Genomic DNA, 20,292 nt, shown 5'->3' with positions numbered 1-20,292 from the left:
CGTTTGAAGGTCATATGATCTATTCCTGGGCTATTCGCTGCGCTAACAAATGCAACATGTGCTAAATGTGGACCTGTTTAAAAGTGGGTTTGTTTGCCTCACGCCGAGGAACAAACTACAAAAAACGGAGTTTTGTGTTTCAGCTGACGTTCAGTGCACCTTTATCGCTGTACAGTTAATGACACTTTTTATTGTCGTTTTGTAGAAATTTCAGGACATAGAAGAAAAACACATTCTCCACATGAAGGAGATCATCCAATCATATTCCCAGTCCATAGAGGAGACACACATGCAAATAGGAGAGGTGAGTACGCCAAATCGCCTTCCATTTGCAAAGAAACCCAAAACAGAGCAATATCTCCAGTATGATCTAATGGCAGTCTCCACGCAGCGCGTTATATTCCAGTGTAGTTAATGAAATGCTGTTTGTATTATCTTCGTCGTAAGCGCACATCCACATCCACCTATGAGGATGCATTTTATTTTTGAGGAAGAGGAAATCACCTTGAGAGCAGGGTGTGTAGTTTTGTGGATATTGTAGTCCTTACTCTAGTTTAGTGCTGTGGTGCCTTGACAGTATGCCAGATCAGTGAGTGTGGCCTGTGATCCTTGTAATTGTTTAACTGAGAACCAGGAAACATTCTACTCAGGTGTTTACTTAAACCAAGTAAAACAGTAATCAAGCGCATATTCAGAATGCAGAAAGGGGTTGGTAATGTGTATTTTATGGGTAGAGAAATGGAAAGAATAAGATGTGTCCCCAGGAGGGCTGGAGTAGTCTGGTTTAGGGCAAAATAGGTTAAAAACAATGCGACTGAAACACAAGAATACCAATGAATAAAATGTACGGTTCAGTAGGTGATAAATGTATTGAGCAGGCAAAAATCTTTCTTTATTTAGTATAGTATAGTTCCATATCCATAGTTCTGCCAGTGCTTGAAGTGGTTAAATGTGTGCATTTCTGTAAAAGTTGTACAGAAGAATGTATCTTTGACTGTTGACCTGCCCTGTGAGTACTTGCTGTTCCTGAGGGAACTGGACCAGACTTCCGTCTCAGACAAAACACAAACAGGACACAGGATCAAAGGCGCAACCTTTAGAGTTATTGGTCTCCCTAAACCAAGACAAATAGACTCTGTTCTTCATGTGTGTTACCAGTTCTCTGACTTAGGTGTGTGTGTGTGTGTGTGTGCGTCTGTGTGTGTGTGAGAGTGAGTGAGAGAGAGAGAGTTTGATTTTCATTTCAGTTCTAGTGAAAGAAAGCCTTTTTCACTGCATTTTCTTTTTTGCTTGCTTGCGTGTGAAGGGCTGCCATTTGGCTAGCGGTCATGGGGGGGCGCCACATCTACACGGAACAGCGGAGCGCCGCTTCGGCTGCGGCTAATTAAAAGCAGCCCGGAGGTGGCGGGCGCGCTTTCAAACAGCTGGGAAACGGAACCGCCGCGGCGCGCTCGCGATCTCGTGACGAACTCGCCTAAGTGGCCCGGCCTGCCGCCCGGCCCCCATTACCGCCGCCTGCTCCGAGCGCCGTTCTGTGCCGAGAGCGGGTCTTCTGCCACGCTCCGCGTGCGTGACGCCGCCCTGCGCGTGTGTGCGGAGCCCCAACGCTGACACGCGCGCGGCTCCCGCAGCGCCCCGGCGCGGCCTCCCTCCCACACCGCGCGTCTTCCTCGCAGTTTACATCTGCTCGGTCCGCCGTATCATCTCAGCCCGAGCGGCTTATCGTGTCGCGCGTGCTTTTAGAGCGCCGCTCCGGGTGGTAAACTGAAGCGTGTGGGAAGTGAGGTCGCCTTCCCTTTGTTTGGCTGCGAAACTGCGTGAAATGATTTTACCGCTACGTAAATTGTGTGATCTATTGTATGGTCTTTAGCTGTGTCTATTTCGATGTCTTTGTTCCAATGATAGTTTACTACTGTCAGAAGGTGATAATCAAAGTAGGTTTATTCAGACTATAGCTGGGAGACCAACACTTATTTGTGTCTTGGATTCCTGGAGCCCAGCTTCCTGTGTTAGTGTCTCTCTAATTTGATATCAATGAAGTTTCTGACAGCCTCATTTTACTTCCTGACTAAGGCAAAGTGTGTGCTGTACTGCCTACACCAGGGCGTGAAACTTCAATATTTGATAAGACTTATAGAAAAGCAGTTTCTTTACATGAATCACATATTTAACATAATTTCCTCTTTAGCTAAGGTAACTCAAAAAGGAAGAATAGTCTAATCTATTGTTCCATTAATTGATATATGTTAAGACTTCCATGAGTGTCAAAGTGAATAAAAATTGTGATGGTTCAACGTAGTGTAACGGTTTTATATATTCGGGGAGGGGGCGTTGCTTACTTAAAGGCACTGTTTCCGTGCTTGTGTGAAAAGAAGGGCGGTGGTAGCGGCACGCGGGTGATGACATCACACCCCTCTCCCTCCTCGCGGTCGCCGCGGCAGCACCTGACAGGTTGCGTGTGCTGAAGTGAGCATTTCTCTCCCCGCGCCCGCGCTTGCCCGCCCGGTTAATGCACTCCGCCGTGCCGGTGGGCGGGGGGGGGGCGCTCCTGTGGGCTGGCACGAACGCGAGCACGAACGTCTGAATCGAATCGGTCTGTCCAGACCCCTCCCTCCTTCCTGTCCTTTCTCTCCCGCAAGGAGCGAACGTGTGGAGCTCCTGCTGGGCTGCGTGGCCGAGGCTAAATAACATGAAGTAAAATGGCTGTAAAGAAACGTGCCGGAAGCCGCAGACTGTGACAGGCGGGGAGCTGGAAAAGGCACAGGGAGCTGTGGGGCCTCGTGGACACGCTGTATGAAAGAGATCTTTTTAAATGACATACTGCGCCTGTCATCGTTTCTGAGCGTTCGACACGGAACGTAGCCCCCGAGGAGGCTGTCTGTCAATCATCCAGCCCTTTAGGTTACATCACGTCCCATCCTCTGACAGTCACAGAATATTTCACTGATGACACAGGAAAAAAAAAAACGCTGATGAATTTTAGCTTCACACGCTGTTTTCATATCAAATTTTTCCCGGTCTTTTTCAGGTTCACAAAGAGTTTGTAAACAACATGGAGAACACTACAGTGGAAAGTTTGATTCTGAAGCTGGCTGAAAGTAAGGGGACTGGCAAAGAGAGACCTGGTAAGGGCCTTAACTGCTTACTACATCTGTGGTGAGGGATACGAGCTCCGTCATGTCACCTTCAGCTACGCAGTCCAGGGGAAGCTTTCCAGAAACATCACATCTGAACGTCATTGAAAGAGCCCGTTCCTGGCTTTAGGAAAAAAAAAAATGTCTTCCCGAGCTAAACAGTGAAGAGTCGTAGAAGTTTTCCTTGATTACTGTAGCATAGCGTAGTTTACACAAGAGTAATTGTCGAGCCATGACCCCATAAAAGCCCGTTTTGACCGCTCGGTCTAGGAGTTAAGCAAAGCCGCACTACTTGTCACATGCTAACTGGAATGTCAAGACTGCCTCCCTTTTCGGGAGATTAAATCTATTGACTCTGATAGGTTCTCTGGGTTCTAATTACCTCGCTCTTTTTTCCCCCCCTACTCTCTCTGTCCGTTTCCCTCTCTTTCGAATGCTCTCTCTTTTACGCGCCGTTTCTGCTAATCAGTAAAGGAAATGTTGTCCTGTTGTCATTTATTATTTTATTTAATAAATGACCGCCCCAGTCATTTTTGCAGCACTCTTAAGGGAAAAAAAAAAAGTTTATTCTTATTTGTATTAAATAGTTTTGGTACCCATTTGAATCAGAATTGGGAAAAAAAAAAACATCTTGACTTTTAACTAGACCTTACTTGTGTACCACTTTGACCTATAAGTACTATAACAGTGAAGCCACTCAGCTGGTAGTGTGCACCATGCACCATAAATGTGTCATAAAAACACTCATCTCCAAGTTACTCATTCTCAGGCTGCAAGAAGGGGGTTCTTAACAAAGCAAGGGACTGAGTAGATAAAATAGACTGCTGCGATAGTTCACGTTAAGCATTTTCCCAGCACTTGTGTTGCATTACATCAGACACTGCAAACAAAGGGGTTTCTTAAGTGTGTTTGTGTATACACCCGGGCTGACCTCTGTGTCCAGACACAGCACATAAGCATCAGGAGTGATCATTTGTTTTGACAGCAGAATTAATTGAGGCTAAAACAGTCGAAATTCCTCTCGTATCAAGCCGTTCATTAGAAATCGCGCTCCGGCTTGGGGCCTGTCAGAAAAATAACCTGTCCCCCCGTGATTAAATAGCAGAGCGATGGCCGGTCCAGTGCTTTTGAGAGAGAGGTTGAATAAACTTTCTACCGCGGAAACAATTCTGGAGTGACACGCTGCAAGGGGGTCAGAGTGTGCATTGATATCCAGCTGAGCTGTCAACTGGCACTGAGCCAGGCACGCAAACCCTCTGCCTCTCCAAGCGCCTCGTCAAGCGTGTGCAATTTCGAAAACCATCCTTCTCTCATGCGTGAGTTCGGGCCTCCGACAAAAAAAAAAGAAAAACGAAGCCTCTTCCGTTCATATAAACCAAGTCCGCAGTCTGCTTACAAAATGTTTAAACGATGCCTAATGGGTCCCTGATTCCCTGACTTACTGTAGGTAAGTTTGGCATGTCTGTTGTTTAGACTTATGTGTGTGTGTCTGCATGTGTCTGAGCGTGTCGGTGTGTGTCTGTGTCCGTGTGTCTCCTTGTGTGTCTTTGTGTGTGTGTGTTTGTGTTTTGTGTGTGCTAACTTTGTAAAACGGAATCAAATGGCAGTGTGGCTGTGTATCTTTTGTTCTTGTGTTTTTCTTGTCTTAAAGCCCTGTGCAGTTTCTTTCCGGATGAGCTGAGTCATGCGATGCGGACTGTGCGTGTGCAGCTTCTGGGGCAGCCTTTAAAGGAGACTGCGCTGCATCGCCCTTAATGATCCGCCTGTGCTCAGCTCTCCTTATTTGGGATTACAGGATGCCCCGAATAAAAAGCCCAAGCCTCAGGTTTGGAGAGTAACTCCAGTCCTGCTTACGCTGCCTCGTCATCATTAAAAGGAACGGCCCCGCTACCTGCCGTGGTCCGGAGCCGGGGGCTGTTGGGGGGGGGACTAGTTTTAGATGAGCGTGGCGTTTTGTTTTGATTGGACGTGAGCGCGCTCGGGAGTCACGTCACCGTGCTGGCCGGGAGCACACGGAGAGCCCCGATATCGCGCGGCGGAGTAGATCCGTTATCGGTGCACTTCATCCGCTTCGCTCGCTGATGCCTGCCTCTCGTGACTCCTCTGCCTGCACGGCGCACTGAACAATGCGTCAGTTCTGCCTCCGACGGCTGCTCTCAGGGGAGGCTATATTGAACCACCACCACCGTATTTATTTGACTTAAATATCATTAGGTTTGTTTTTTCAGGTCAAGGAATTTAGTGTGGTAAAACACTGCTCCAGGCTCCTGTGTGGTCTGGTAGTAAACACCGTTTCCATTTCCTATAGGTGCATTAGCTTTTGCTCATATATATACAAAGAAAAGCACTTTGAAGAGAGCTATTATTTCACTTCCGAGGAGAACCAGTACCCCCATCTCATATGAATTTTAGATTAAGAGTTTGAGCCACTGATAAAAAAGGTTGATTTTGAGGAGATGCCATTCTTGAGCTGTTTCATAGACTGTGTTATGCTGGTTATTGTATTGCTACCATATACACTGCTGACTATTTTTTTTACACAAATGAATGAATCACTTCATCAATCTATACTCTACAAAGTAAAACATTGATTGTGCTATATATTACTCATAAATGATTAAAATGGAATTGTACGCATGTGACACTGAATCAACTTTTAACTGACTGCCCTTCTTTCTGCTATGCAGATTCATATCTGTCATCTCTCTAACTGAACTGTCAGAGTTGAGAATAATTTTTATATCAAAACGGCGAGGCATTTTGCATGGGTGCTCTGCTTATGTAAAAGCTGGCGGTCTCTCAGTTCCGTCTTTATGAACATTGCATTATTCATGGGGTCTTTTTAGCATTTATTGGTTAAAGTATGCATTAGAGAGTCTGCAGAGCCAAATTAATATTCATGATGAGTGTGGCCCCCAGCCTTTTCCTGGCATCCAGTTCACGTTTTTTAAAAACCCGCCACCCTTAAAAAATGCAGCCGTTGCTTTAAGAAACGTAGGAAACCTGACGTCCCTCTGCAGCACCGGGAGGTAAAATATGTAAAATTGATGAACAGGAAATGAAGCGTGGCCTTTGTTTTTCTTCTCTGGGTGTTTTTGTTTATGCATGTATGAATGAGTTTTACCGTAAACACTCATACATCTGTTTTTATTACAGATGAGATCACGGTCATCCATCAGTGCAATCTAGATCTATTTCTTTCTCTCTCTCTCTCTCTCTCTCTTTTTTTTTTTTTTTCGTCCACCAAAACCTAAATAACGCTGACACACTGACTGACTTTATGCCTCACACATTCCTGGAAGAATGCACTGTTTAGACGATGGGGATTTGCGTTTGCTTGCTTTTAAATGCCGGCTGTTTGTAAACGGAGGAGCTCTGCATGGCTGGTGTGGATTGAGGCCCGGTGTTTACTCTTTGTTTGCGACGAGGGTAACGGATCTCGCCGATGGTCACCAGACGCGCGGTGCGCACGCCGCCATCGCGCTGCTCTCCCCGCCGCGTGCCATGCAGGCCCCTCTGAGCGATCTGACCGAGCACGTGACCGTTTGACACCGTTTCTTTTTTCTGTTTCTTATTTAGGACCCGTTGAGTTTGAAGAGTGCAACACTGCCATTGCCACTGAAGGTTAGTAGCCCCATGTAGCCCCATGTAGCCACTCTTGAAACCCCTCGGTTTATAAAATAATATAAAACAAACAACGCCTGCAGATTGTGTTATAATAAAACGGTCAAACGTGATCATTTCATGTTGAATGCCTTCTCATTAGATGAAGTATATTGTAAAGTTAACTAAAATCAACCTGCTGTCCTTTCATTGTTATTTTTCCCCCATTGTTCCTTGCATTTTGTGTTTGTGTGTTTAGTTTTGTTTATATTTGTGTTCTTGGCTGGAATATTGATTATAGTAATATAAACAAAAATATTGGATTGTGCTAGCATTACTGTATTTTATTTATTTTAGGTGGGGAAGTACATATTTAATTTTAATTTAGTATAAAATTGGATCGCTTGGCAACATTTAGTCTACACTATTTAGCATTTTTCAACCAAAGGTATTACCAATAGTTTCATCGTTATTTGCTTATATTTTTTTTGACTTGGCTGACTAGGAGCGAAACCTCGGAAGAGAAAAGCTTTTGCCATTCCTGGGCGCAGAAAAGACAAGGACACAGATTCAACGTAGGTGTTTTAAACCTCTCGTCGCGGAATTATTTCCAGTATTTTTAATAGCTTATATGTAGCCTACATTCACATGCTGTATAGCAGATCATTCCAGTGTGCCTCAGAATTCTCTCCAGTGTTCAAATGAAATAAACCTTTTGTAGTAGATCAATGCTTTCGATTTTGAGGAATCCCGCTTGTTTCTTCATTAAAGCTGTTAATCTGCTTTGGTTCTGTTTTTCTTCTCATGGGGATTTCACAAATTATTATACAGAATATGATGAGTCTGAGGAAGTTTTTCTTCTTTTTCTCCTCCGCTCTCAGGGAATCCACAGAGGCTGAATCTGTTGTAAGTACTTTGCAATGTTGGTGATTTTTGTAATAGTAGCTTCAAAGCTTTCTATGACCCAAAAGACTGTGGCTTAAAAGTTTCTCTTCTTTCTGGAAAGTATTTTTATGGCTGCTTAATAATAAGCAACTGGATTCTCTATTTGAAATGGTTGGCCCATCTTTTTATTTATGATTTTTTCTTTTATATTATTCCGTATTCTCTGAGTTTTTAAGAGAAGCCAATACAGTCACGTCCGTAACCTTATCAAGAACTATTATGCTGTGTGCACGGTCCCAAATTCATTTTCCTCATAAAGGAAACACTTCTTCTGCTTTTTTTGTGTCACTGCTGTCTGTTTAAACAATCTCTCTTTGTCTGTGCGCCGTATGTATGTTATTCCAGAAGACCTCCAATGGAGCTCCCCCTGGCTATTATGGGACAATAGATTTCCAGAACGCGGTAAGTAAACTGCTGTGGGCACAGTCCATTTCCACACATGAGTGACACTCGCCATTGTTATTTCAGGGGAATTCCGGCTCTGAAGTGGGGCATGAGTGTGTCGTGTTAGACTTGACGTCCGTTAGATGGGTTCAAATGCTTCTGGCCTGCTTGGTTAGCGCCGAGCCTGGCTTGTGAGATCGCTCACGTTTTACACCTGGGGGCAGGGCTTTGGCAGTGCATACCAGCGCCATTCCGCGTTGCGTGCTAATGATACACACCAAGTGCTTTTTTACTACGTCACATTGGACATGGATAGTCATCCTTCTGTTTTGAATTCACCTAAAGATTATTACATGTTGATGTAACACCAGATGAATCGTATTAAGTGGTGGGCCTTCTTTGACAACCAGCTCTGCATATATTTCATTACCTAGCCAATGGAATCACAGAATTTTAATTATTTTTCTTATGTATCTTGTTCATAAATTGGTTAATATAATGATAATCTTGACATCAATTTCTTCCTCAATATTTGCATAAATTCATTTTAATAACAGAATGTACATACATAAGATTTTGTCCGTATATATTTTTACCCGTTATTTATTATTTATTTATTTTTGTATGTACAGTGTTATATCGGTTAATGTGCAGCCATTGGTCGTAATGAATGTTCTGTTTCCCACAGAATGTCCCCCAGGTGGATGAGGAGGGGTTCTGCATCAGGCCGGAAGCAAATGAAAATGATATCCTGAGATATGCTGCATATATCTTCTCCTGTACTGATCACTGCGTGCGTGTGTGTGCGTGCGCGCGCACGTGTGCATTTAAGTGTGCATGTGTGTGGGTATTCATTATAATTTTAGGTGAGAGTGCAATGATTGATAGTAATCGTGTTTTTGTAATTTCTGTAATTTCACAGCTATTTTATTAAAATTGTATGTGTGTGCAGGCATGTGTTGTTGATATAGTTCTGCGTATTTTGTATAAATAGCATTTTTTGCACATTGTAGCATAGGCTTTTTGTTACTATTTTTGTCAGTTTACAGATTGTTCTGCAAATGTGTTTTGAACTGGTTGTTTCAATATTTGGACATAAATACTTGTATTTGGAAGCACAGTTCCTTTACTCGCTGAAAACATGCCAAAGAAAATTCGTTCTACTCATCGAGTGACTCCGATGATGAAGACGAACCCAGGAAATTTCATGTGGAGATCAAACCGGTCCAGCCCAACAACGGGAACCACCAGGCACGGTCCATAGACGAGCTGAAGGCTTCTATTGGGAACATCACGCTGTCTCCCCCTGCTTCGGTAGGTAGAAGCGCTAATGCTAGTCTAACCTGGGCGCAGAAATTTCTTACTTTATTATAAGGAAGGTAAGGTACGTTGTTATCGCCTGCGCGGAATATCTCGGGTCTCGGCGAACAAAGGCGCTTTTGAAACATACACTTATAAACAGGGGGCTGTTGACAGAGCTTGCGACAAGCGCTCTCCGCCGCTTTGAATCAGTCTAGGGATTTCATCCACCGGTCGCCGCTTTTAGCAGCTCATTTACATCGCAAGTAGACACGTTTACAGGACGAGGAAACTGCTGTCAGTCATCCTGCTCCGTGTAAACAGCGAATTAGCTTTTTGTGCGCGTGCTCTGTTTCTCGTTCTCTCTCCGTCCTGGTGCCGTGGAGCCCATCCCCGGAGGAATCCTATTACGTGAAAGCGCAAACGCAGACTCTGCCGTCACTCGGCCGTCACACACACCCCTCATATCAAACTCATCAATAATTGACTGACTCCTGTCTGCGCCAGTGCCTGTCGAGGCTACTGTTTCCCCGTTAGAGACCACGTCCTCTCCCTCTGGACATAGATGCATATAAAGGGTTTTTGTTGTTGTTGTTGTTGTTGTTGTTGCTGCCAGCGTCTCCTTTTTTTCTCCTGGTCCATTACAGAGAGGAAATACTAGGGAGTAACAGCAGAAGAATATTCCTATCTGAGGAATAACATGAGCAGGCTAAGACTTAAATGTAAAAATATATATATATTACCAAAATATATTTTCTCTTTTTAACCAAATATATTATGATCACTTAAACATGCGTTTCAAGATGGTTATGCAATAAGGTTGGTTATGCATCGGTCAGCTGTGGTCAGTGTCCTTTGCGTATAGTGATATTTTGCAGTGTCAAAGTTCTGCGTAAAATGAAGACCTTTGGTTTGTCACGAGCCCCAGAACCTTGACAGTTCTAACCCTGTATTTCCATTCTGCTGTCAAAAGAACCTTTTATTTTCATTATTTGTAGGTTGCAACTATGGTTATATAAAAAGAAAAAAAATACACGGAGGTCAAGCTGGCTCTTAGTAAGTTAATCTGTTTCTGGTCTCATCGCAGGAATCTAAATGTCAGAATTAGCTGGACATTTAAATGGCTCTTCTGGTTTTGATAAGTTTGTTTGCCTTGTTGTATCTGCGGCTGCCTGTTGTGCAGAGCGCATTAAAATGCAAACGAGCAGTTTCTCACTGCATTGCTGATCTTTTAAATGAGTGCTACTATCCCTATACTTTCCAGTTTGCCATTTGATTGTTTGCCTTCCTAATGTTCTTGCAAAATGGAGTGTGAAAAATTTGTTTGGTTTTCTGTTGCTTAAAAAAAGCTATTTGCTTGCTATCACTGTTGAAGGGAAATTTGTCCATGACCTCTGCAGAGATCCCATGTTTATGTATGCAGCACATCAATTATGCTGTTATATTTGGCCCTTTCTTCCTCTGTTTTGACCTTACATTGGTTCAGCTCTATTTTCATTGGTCCAAATCTTTTGACACTGGTTCAGATAGATTCATATTGGTCCAGATTTATTGAACTGTTGACTATGCCCTTTAAGCTGTTAAACTCTAATCACACAGACTTTTCTGGATGATACTTGATTAGGGTAGGGCTGAATGAAATGTAACAAGGTGATTGCGGTCGTACACCTCTTTGTTCTTTGTGATATTATTTGTTCTAAAATGTGTGTTTTGCTTTTATGGAGATGTGAGCAGTGATGCATAGAAAATTTGTGTGTACAATAGACTGTAAAGACCTGTCTGTCTATCTCTGGGTACAGGTACAATCCTGGGCCTTAAACAAACAACACAAATTTTAGTCAAATTTACCAGCTGTGTATATGCAAGCATGTATACCTGTTTGGGGGGCGTGGTTTACTTCTTGCTATGCTCCTGAATATGCTCACAACATAATCCATTTTCCGATCTGCTTCTAGGAAAGAATCGCAATCGTGTACTTCAGTTCATTATTTCATTAAATATAGTCTGTTGTGTGGAAGAAAAAAAAACAGAAAATTACAATAATGATTTTAAATGATAGGTTTTTGGTTGATATAAATTGAAATTCGTTCTTCAAAACTGAGACCAGATTGCCATGACGGGTGCTCAGATTTCCCATTGAATTTTATTGAGTTCGGTTTTTCACCACTGCATTCAAATTCCATATAGCTTCTATCAGTCAGACGCCGTCCAAATTTAGCCGTCCACATTGTGCAAATTTACTCTCAGCACGGCCCTCTGTTTGCACAGGTTGCTAATAGCCGTATCATTTTGTCAAATTTGAACTGCAGCTGTGTTGTTTGAAATCAAAACGTCCAATGAAAGGTCCCCACTGTTGTGTGTGAGAAGAAGCTCATGCCGTGCACTCTGAGTTTCAGCCTGTGGAAGGCAACCCACCCAGCCTATGTTAGCAAAATCCCTGGCTGTGATGGCAAAAAGTTCACAAGAGAAAAGTCCGTAAAATCCCTGTTGCATGCCACCTTCGACACAGTGGTATCGTCTAATTTAGCATTCCACATTTTGCATTATGGCACACAAATTGATTACACTGGCTACATGTGTTGTGTGTAAAAAAAGGATCTGTTCCAGCTGTGTTTACGTAGGGCCAATATTTAATGTTTACACAATCGAGACGGTAGATCATCACATAGAAGTTTTATGGAAATTGCTGTAAATTTCCGTACCTCGGCTTTGCTGAGGCAGTTTTAACATGTACGTCATGTTATGGTCGTGTGGGCTTGCTTAATTTCTTTATTGCGAAGTATAGTTTTACAGAGTCTGCCTCCACGGATTCTGTTACAGTTTATTTGGTTTATTTTGCTTTAAGGCAGCTTGGTTTGGCCCATTTTGACCTCTTCTGGAAATTTTCTGTTTCCTGTCACTTATACATGTAATGCTTCTGTGTGTATTTTCACTCATTAAATATGATGGGATGATATGGTTATGTCTGCAATGCATATTCATTTTTTTCAGATAAATTGTTCATTTTTTTAAATTATGGATGAACCTTGACTTTTTGGTGACGGTATTTATTAGATATTTTTAACTATTAGCGTATAGCCCATTTCCTGGAAAACTTGATTTGTTTTTCAAAGCTGAACTTGCTGGATAACTCAAATCAACTCTGCTTCCTCCATGGGGGAACTTAACTTTACTAATATTTACGCATCCAGAAATGTAATGCAATGTTGTTTCTTCTTGACTTTTGCTTTCACCGTAATATTTGGAATATTTGTTCCAGCTTGTTTTTTTATTCTCCTCCAAGTCCTTTAGCTTAAGTTGACAGATATGTTCTGTGTTTAATGTTCTCAAGTTAAAAAATGCAGATGATGACGAATGTTATATCATCTGGAGTAAATTATTGAAGGGTCCCCCACAACTCCCCCCCCCCCCTTCAGACCTATCCTCCAACTCCCTTATGTGGAATTCTTTATTGAAATAGCAGTGGAAGTCTAGTGTGTGGCCAGAACACAGTAATTGAACCCATTTGCTTCTCAATGCCTGTGGGATCAACTGTAGCTTTATAGGTCTCTGGTGGTTTGACGGTTTAACTGTATTTCCTATACTTTTTTTGAAATGCTTTATTAAAATTGATGCACAAAGTTTCCATCCAGTTCTACAGAAGTGCATTTCTCATGCGCGCAGCTGTGTCAGTGGTGATTTAGAGGTCCATCTTTTTGAGTCATGAAAGTGTTTTCTGCGACCGTGATTGATGATTCTACAGGGTTAAATATTGTGTTCTGTCCTCCTGCATTTTTCACCCTAGGTTTAATGTCTGGTATGTATTTTTAAAGTTGTCCTATAATTTATTGTCTTTTTTCTCAGAGAGAAGGAAAATGCCTCCCTACGGGGAATAGTTAAAAATACAGTTTTCACAATTTCCAAAAAAGAATTATGTAGAATTATAACCTCAATGTACCTTTTTTTTGTCATTGCTTTAGCGACGTTGCATGGTGAGTATTATAGGGTGTATTTGTTTTAATCTGTTTAATCTGTTGTCTTTAATCATTGTTGGGCTGCAGTGCAGTGTACCCACAATAAAAGAGGGTGTCAGTGCTGCTTTCCCCGCTAATCTAACTGAATGGAGTTCAAGCTGACATGACGTCCTTTCAGTGTGACTAGTATGTGACATCCTCTGACAGAAAACTGAGGCCTACACAAGCTTTGAATTATTCATCCGTATTCGCCAGAAGCTCTTTCAAGTCTGTTCCACTGACACACAGAGCAGAGTTCACGTGTCTTAGTCTACGACTCGCTGTGATCCAGATTTTATTCATTCTGCCTGGCAAGTTTAAATTGTATTTTGGATGTTGTAGTACTCTTACTTTGGAATGTTCCTACTTGTTTCAAATGTCTCTATCCTCTATGAAGTATTTGTCAGACCTCTAGTGGTAATGCCACATACCCGCCCCCCCCCAATTAATTTTTGTTTGTTTAACCTATTTATAATTCATCTGTCTCCTCGCCTTTTCAGGGTACAGTTTTAAGGATCTGTTCTTTGTGACATAAAATGTCCTTTTGTCAATATTCTTGGCTTTGTTTCACTTTGTGGCAGTTTGAATGAATGTTTCATTTCGTTTTCAGGGTCAGCTAAAGAGAAACACATCCAGTGAGTATTTCATTTCCTTTCTCTTTTCTTCCCTGTGTCCGGTTGGATGTTTGAGGGCTACAAAATGTACAATTTTGACTTCTTAACTTACTTTTCTTGGCCAGGATCATGAAGGCATTCTTGTTTATTTTTTCTAAGATCTTTCCAATACTAACATATTTCAAGGAGAAAAAAGGAATGTTGTTGTACATTTTTATTTGTATAGTGCAGGGTTGTCCTTTAATGCTACGAGTGTGATTTATAGCTTAACTGCGTATTTGCCTTGCTATAACATTTAACGTTTTTCAACTGTTTTGGTTTTTCAGAAATGTGCCTGCTCTAATAGGTTTTATTGTATGTGTTGTGCATGTTGAAAATGAATAATTGCAACAAAAAGTCTGAACTTTGAGCATGGATTTTATATCAATTCAGTTATTTTAACTGGAAAGCGAAGCAGAAGTGTAGACAAGGAGCACTTGCTTTCCCTGCTTCTGTTGGGAGTGTGTGTGTGTGTGTGTGTATGTATATATGTATGTGTATACATATGTGTGTATGTGTGTGTGTGTGTGTGTATATACATATGACCTGAAAATATTGAAAAAATAAAAAGCAGATTCTGATTTCCTTACTTAAGCTTTGGTTACAGACAGTACATTTTAAATGGTCCTCAGTGAACCTGTCACCTGAAATCTTTTATTAAGAAGAGTGCAGTACCATGCTGTACTGTATTCCTCTGGGACTAGTGAATTTGTTCAGTCGTCAAGATGGTAGGAGTAAGGCGTTTGTGTGTGCGCGCTCTGAAAAACAAGAATACCAAATGTTGTTTTGTTTCAGCACATTTTTCTTTCTAGTGACCTCGCTACTTGGTGCAGTGTTATAAATTATAAGATAATACAGTGTAAATCTGAGAAGAACCCTATCCTCAATATTTATTTCACGTGACTTAGGGTTGTCAGGACTGTATTCACAAGCATCATTAGACTGGCAGGCATCAGGTAAGTGCCTGTACTTCAGTGGGTCCTTGCCTACAAAGCTGGTGGATGTGCCTCAGGTCACAGGGAGGGTTCACCTGAAGCCGCCTGTCGCTGCTAACCAATCTTCACCCATAACATTAACTCCAGGGCTGCACAGTGCAACAAAGAGCAGTTTCACAATGTTATAATATGACTGTGCTGTGGCTCACACACTGACCCACACTGCAGTTGGCTTATAGAGCCAATCAGAGCATTCCACACTTATTAAAACTATTGTTATATTATTCTACAAAGAGCTTCTCTTGGCTTGGTGCAGGGGTACAACTTTGTCATTATTAATAATTCATTTTTTAACCTTATGCTTTTTTTCATTATTATTCATTATATATATTTTTAGCTTATGCTATTTTTGAAATATGTATTGCACTTAATTTTTAGTTTTAATTTTATTTTGTAAAAGACACTCATTGTAGAAAATCATCTGGCTTTATTAGATTATACAGCTGTCTTTGACAAAAAAGCATGGGCATTAAAATTAGGCGTATTACAATTGCATAACCGTTGCACTGTTTTCTGAAATAATATGCCTATGCATATTTTTCTCCCTCATAATTGTATGACAATAAATTGTGGCCCAGTCCCACAGCCAATCAAATCATCATTTAGAGAGTTTTGCTGACCAAATAATGAGGGGGTGATCATTTATTGGAATGGTATTATTACACACATTTCGAAATGATACAATTATGTAATGTTACACATCTTTTATCGCTTCATTACTATAATACTGTAAGCAGGGTACGTTCACTCTTATGACTCTTATGAAGTTCTGTTAGTGTCTTAGTTTTTGCCTTCTGTGGAGAAAAATATGCCATTCTTTCCTGAAATCCCCTCCTCTCCCAAGAGAGAAAATGAATTTTTACTGTGCGCAAATGGATTGACCTTGCAAAAGACACAAACAAAATGGGAGGAATGGCAATTAGGAACTTGAGTAATGGTGATGCAGTGTCCTTTCAACAAACAAGTAAATCTGCATGTTGATATGTAGCATTGAGCGAACAGTTGACACATTTGACCAAGCTTATTTTCTGTTTTACTCTGTGGTGTCCCATGTTTACATTAAAATACTCAGACTATGTGAATGGAAATGAAGTGTGCAGCATTTTATGTAGTATTCCCTTTTTAATGTACATTATTCTCCTACCTAGAACGCCCAGTCACTTGGTCTTCTTTGCTGTTATCCATTTGCTGAGTTGCACTTCCTCATGTAGACCTTAGGTGCCCAACTGACCAGAAGTGCCATTATTGTTTGTTTACGATATAAACAAGTGTATGGCGGGAGCCCATGCTAGACAAACAGACAGAGCTTGATGCAAGGCTGTTGCAGATCCACAGAGTTTATTTCACTGGAGCTTCCCATTGGAACTGATATCAGAAAACTAAAGCTACCTACCTTCCTGTATGTAGCACACCTGTGGGGGAGGAGGTTAGGGCCTGAATGGGGTAGGAGGGGGTTTCGTTAAGTAAGGGACACATCCTAAATCATAGCCTTGTATGTGTATGTTCATTTTGTTTACAAAAATGTGTGTTTGTGCGTTCATGCGTGCATGCGTGTGTGTTCACTTTAATTTTAACAAAGCAGTAAAACAGGTGAGATTAGGGAAGCAGTGCAGTAATAGATAGGAGTAATGTTTTTTAAAAAAATTGAGTGATATTTTAAATGTGAAAAAGCATCTTTTTGCTTCTGTTTGCTTGGTGGTATGTGGGGCCTTGCCAGTCCTTCGGCAGTGCTCCACTCTGCCCTGCCCTGCTTGCTTTTCCTTTCGTGGGAGCCTTCAGAAACTTTAAAAAGTAGGTACGGTGCAGAGACAAATTAAATCATGAAAGCCAAGCCTGGTCCAAACAACTCAGATTTCAGGTTCAACAGTGAGAACTGGTTTCCAAAGGTGGACGAAATACGCAACACGCATGATTCCCCCCTCCCCCAACCTCCCACCTAATTCTTTCAAGTCACGCCAGGTTTCCCAGTCACCAGCTGTTCTTTCTGTGGCCCAAACCATTTCTAAATCCCCAATGGCCTGACAGCTTAAATCTATTACAAGAGAACGGACAGTTGCACTAATGGGTTTTTATATTATTTTGTGAAAACCTTCAAATCTGATCTGGAAAAAGCAGATGGTAGCATGTTGTTGAATGCCCATGACACCACACCCGCAGAGGGAAAAGCATCTTGCTGGTGGCAACCGTTGGAACCTTTTTTCTTTTTTTTCCCCAGTTTCCAAACACGCTACTGCTTGAAAGCTGGGTCTCTTGCCCTCGACGTGGCTTGTGACACCAATACTAACCTTTCCATTGGCTAAACCACTAAAATAATTGCGTACGTGCAAACGGCATGAGTGCTAGCAATGCACAAGTGTGCTTTTTGCAGGTTGTGCTCCATTGTATCCAAAAAACCATTGTATCCAAAGCCTAATTAATTGATGGCAAATGTGTTGGAAGTGTTTTTCCCCCCTTTTAAAGCAGTCACATGCTATTTATCATAACTGGAACCTAGCAATTGTGTTTAATTATTGTGAAAATTGGATTTATTCTCACTGTATTTTTCAGTAGTAAGAGCGAATTATATTAATTACTCAGCACTGCATTTGTTTGGCACTTTTCATGTTTTTAATGTGCTTCACAGTGAAGGGGGGAAAGTTGACAGTTTGAATATTTAATTTGTGAAAATGTTGTTTTTTTTTGTCATTAAATGTGGTTTTATGTTCTCCCTGAAACAGGCGATGAACTTCTGAGATCTAGGCAGCAATCATCTTATAATGAGTAAGTATTCAGTTGCTATAGGCCAAGCACTCTACCATGTGTGATGTCCCTATTTCACATTACGTGCTACAAACAAGTTTTTGTTTATTGTAATGACCACCCAGTAACAGTTATATTTATATTTGTGTTTTTTTCTTGAGCAAATAAGCTGATTGCTGCCCTAATTCAACCCACCCAGAAAGTTATTCCTGAATTAATGGCATCCTGTCTGTCTTGCCACCTCATGTTGTTTGCAGTTGGTAATAATTTCCTTTGTATGTTCCTTCAATACTTCTAAAGCCATGTTTCCAAAAGCACAGACATATTCTCAGCATATCTTCGGGCCAGTCCAACATTGTTGTTTTTCGTCTTCAAGTGGAAAATGAATGCTTCCACTTATTTATGTATCCATGTAAACAAGCACCATAGAAATCAAAAGAGGTTCATTATGGTCAACAGATATTCAGACTCGAGGCAAACCATATGTTTCCCTGCTTTTCATCTCCACATTTGTTAAACTCAACTTTGCGGATGCCAAAACAACCATTTTGATTACGATGGAATATTACTCTTGTTGAGAACAAGTGCTATGTTTTGTTTTGTTTTTACACATCATCAAACTCTGGGAGAATAATAAAGGCCAGAAGTATCCGATCACTCAGAGTTAATGTAAAAGTGCCACAGTGTTTAGAGCAGAAACCTTGACTGTGATGTTATCATATTATATATTGCGGCTTGATGCTGTTAAATCTAGCAGAGGCACTGAGTGACTGTTTCACTGTTCCCTGTCTGTGCAGCAGCAGGCTGGTCAATAATGACCTCCTCTCCCTGGACCCCTTCGCTCCGCCCACCCAAGGCTCCTCTTCCTCTGTGTCCTCGTCTGCAGGTAAGGCCTCACAGCTCCCCCTCCATGGCATTGTCCCAGGGTCTGTCTCCTCAATTATTCATTACACGTATCGGAAGGGTCTGGGGCTTTTCACTGCACTGCTGTTGCCTTAGTAGAGCATAACAGGCTTCCACCTGTAGTCAGGAAGATATGCTATGTGTTCTTTTGGACACAGGTGGGAACAGTGCCAGTAGAGACCCCATTTAGACAGCACAGAACAGCCAGTGACTAATGATTTGAGGTAGCTTTCGTTGTATGACTACATCTGCAAATTAAAAATTATACACACAATTCATTACATTTCAAATAACACCTTAGCGCCGTATTACAAAAAGGGATATGTTAAGCACATAGCCTATTTTATACTAAAATATTAGTGTAGTCTTTCTTACATTTTTGCCTGTTTTGTTGCTATTTCTGCCACACTTATTTTATGCATTTTATCTTGACTTTAGACCTTTTGGGGAAGCAATGTCATTTTGATTTACCAAACAATTGGCAAGGAAACTTTTCATTAGTGTACAAAAATAAAAGCTGAACTATAAAAAAAAAAAAACCTTTGTTGGGTTATGAAAAATGTCCCTTGTTTTTGGGCTTCCCTGGTGCACAAACAGTGCATCAGTAAATCAGGATTATTCCGCCCACACGTTCTGTCTGTTGCGCTGAACTCCACTGCTGTCCCAATAGGGCTGCCTGTCTCCCTTCCCTGCTTCAGCCTCTTCACTCCCCAAGCAGGCCTGAGCAGTGGCAGGTTTTTCTTTGGGGTCACAATAGATGGAGCTGTTGAACCTGACAATAGCTGTGGACTGAACTGCTCACACTGCTTTGAGGGAATAGGGAAGGAGCCTGTAGCATTTTAGTTTGTTACTAACTGTGCAAAAACGTCATTGCAAGGCCATAGCAAACTGCATTGTCATTTTTACCCTTTTCCATCCATGTTATTTATTTATTTATTTATTTATTTATTTATTTATTTATAACATGAAGCTTGCTGAAAATGTTTCTGTTTTCCATTAAAAATGAATTTCCGGGGGGCAATGACTTGTATTTGCATTTGTTTCTGGTATATTTTTACGTTTACGTTTCCATTCATTATTTTGTTCATGGAAAAAAAAGTTTTGTATAAAATCTCAAAATGTTATGTGAAAATTCCTGCAGTTTTATTTAGTATGCATTTGGCTGTCTTCAGATGTGAGTACCATTGTCGGTAGGTGTGTGAGTGTGTGCATTATTTTATTTATTTATTCATTCATTTATTTTTGTTTCTGTTTTCATGTCTCCTTTGGCTCTGTTATAAAATGCTAAACGCTTGTTTAGCAAGAGTGGATTCTCACGGATTGCTGTATGACACCATCGGTTAAGGAGAATTATGTTGGCAGTGACCCTTACTGGGCCTAATCTTAATCCATAGATAATTGCCACCTTGTTCAGTCACAAAGGCTATACGTAATGCCACTGACACGTATGTACGGTCAAATGGTAATTCATTGTTGTCACGCCCCTTGGCTTCAGTCACCTTTATGTGAAACAGGAGAGCTTCCGCAAATGAAGTGATGAAAAACACTTGACAAGTGCACGCTAAGGACCCGTTACACAGAAAGAGTACGTTTGGGATTAACCCGTGTACCTCTGTAAACAAAAATGACAGTTTGAATTGGAAAC

At 41.4% G+C, this 20,292-nt stretch overlaps 1 protein-coding gene across 13 annotated transcripts in view; it reads left to right on the top strand.

Annotated features, from left to right (window-relative positions):
• The window catches only part of fcho2 (FCH and mu domain containing endocytic adaptor 2), a 55,524-nt gene that overhangs the window by 20,345 nt on the left and 14,887 nt on the right, over window positions 1–20,292 (top strand). For 7 of the 13 annotated variants that reach the window (XM_035390118.1, XM_035390114.1, XM_035390111.1 and 4 more), the window contains exons 7-18: window positions 206–304; window positions 3,029–3,125; window positions 6,714–6,758; window positions 7,243–7,312; window positions 7,619–7,643; window positions 8,028–8,084; window positions 8,755–8,812; window positions 9,208–9,380; window positions 13,968–13,992; window positions 14,919–14,966; window positions 17,723–17,765; window positions 18,542–18,630. In XM_035390118.1, coding sequence (XP_035246009.1) covers window positions 206–304; window positions 3,029–3,125; window positions 6,714–6,758; window positions 7,243–7,312; window positions 7,619–7,643; window positions 8,028–8,084; window positions 8,755–8,812; window positions 9,208–9,380; window positions 13,968–13,992; window positions 14,919–14,966; window positions 17,723–17,765; window positions 18,542–18,630 — 829 coding nt within the window. The remainder of the gene's footprint in view (window positions 1–205; window positions 305–3,028; window positions 3,126–6,713; window positions 6,759–7,242; window positions 7,313–7,618; window positions 7,644–8,027; window positions 8,085–8,754; window positions 8,813–9,207; window positions 9,381–13,967; window positions 13,993–14,918; window positions 14,967–17,722; window positions 17,766–18,541; window positions 18,631–20,292) is intronic. The other 6 variants (XM_035390119.1, XM_035390116.1, XM_035390112.1 and 3 more) reach the window with 3 other exon arrangements.

This window comes from Anguilla anguilla, chromosome 14 (assembly GCF_013347855.1).
Source record: "Anguilla anguilla isolate fAngAng1 chromosome 14, fAngAng1.pri, whole genome shotgun sequence".
Taxonomy (NCBI): domain Eukaryota; kingdom Metazoa; phylum Chordata; class Actinopteri; order Anguilliformes; family Anguillidae; genus Anguilla; species Anguilla anguilla.
This window is presented reverse-complemented; position numbering and strand designations above follow the sequence as displayed.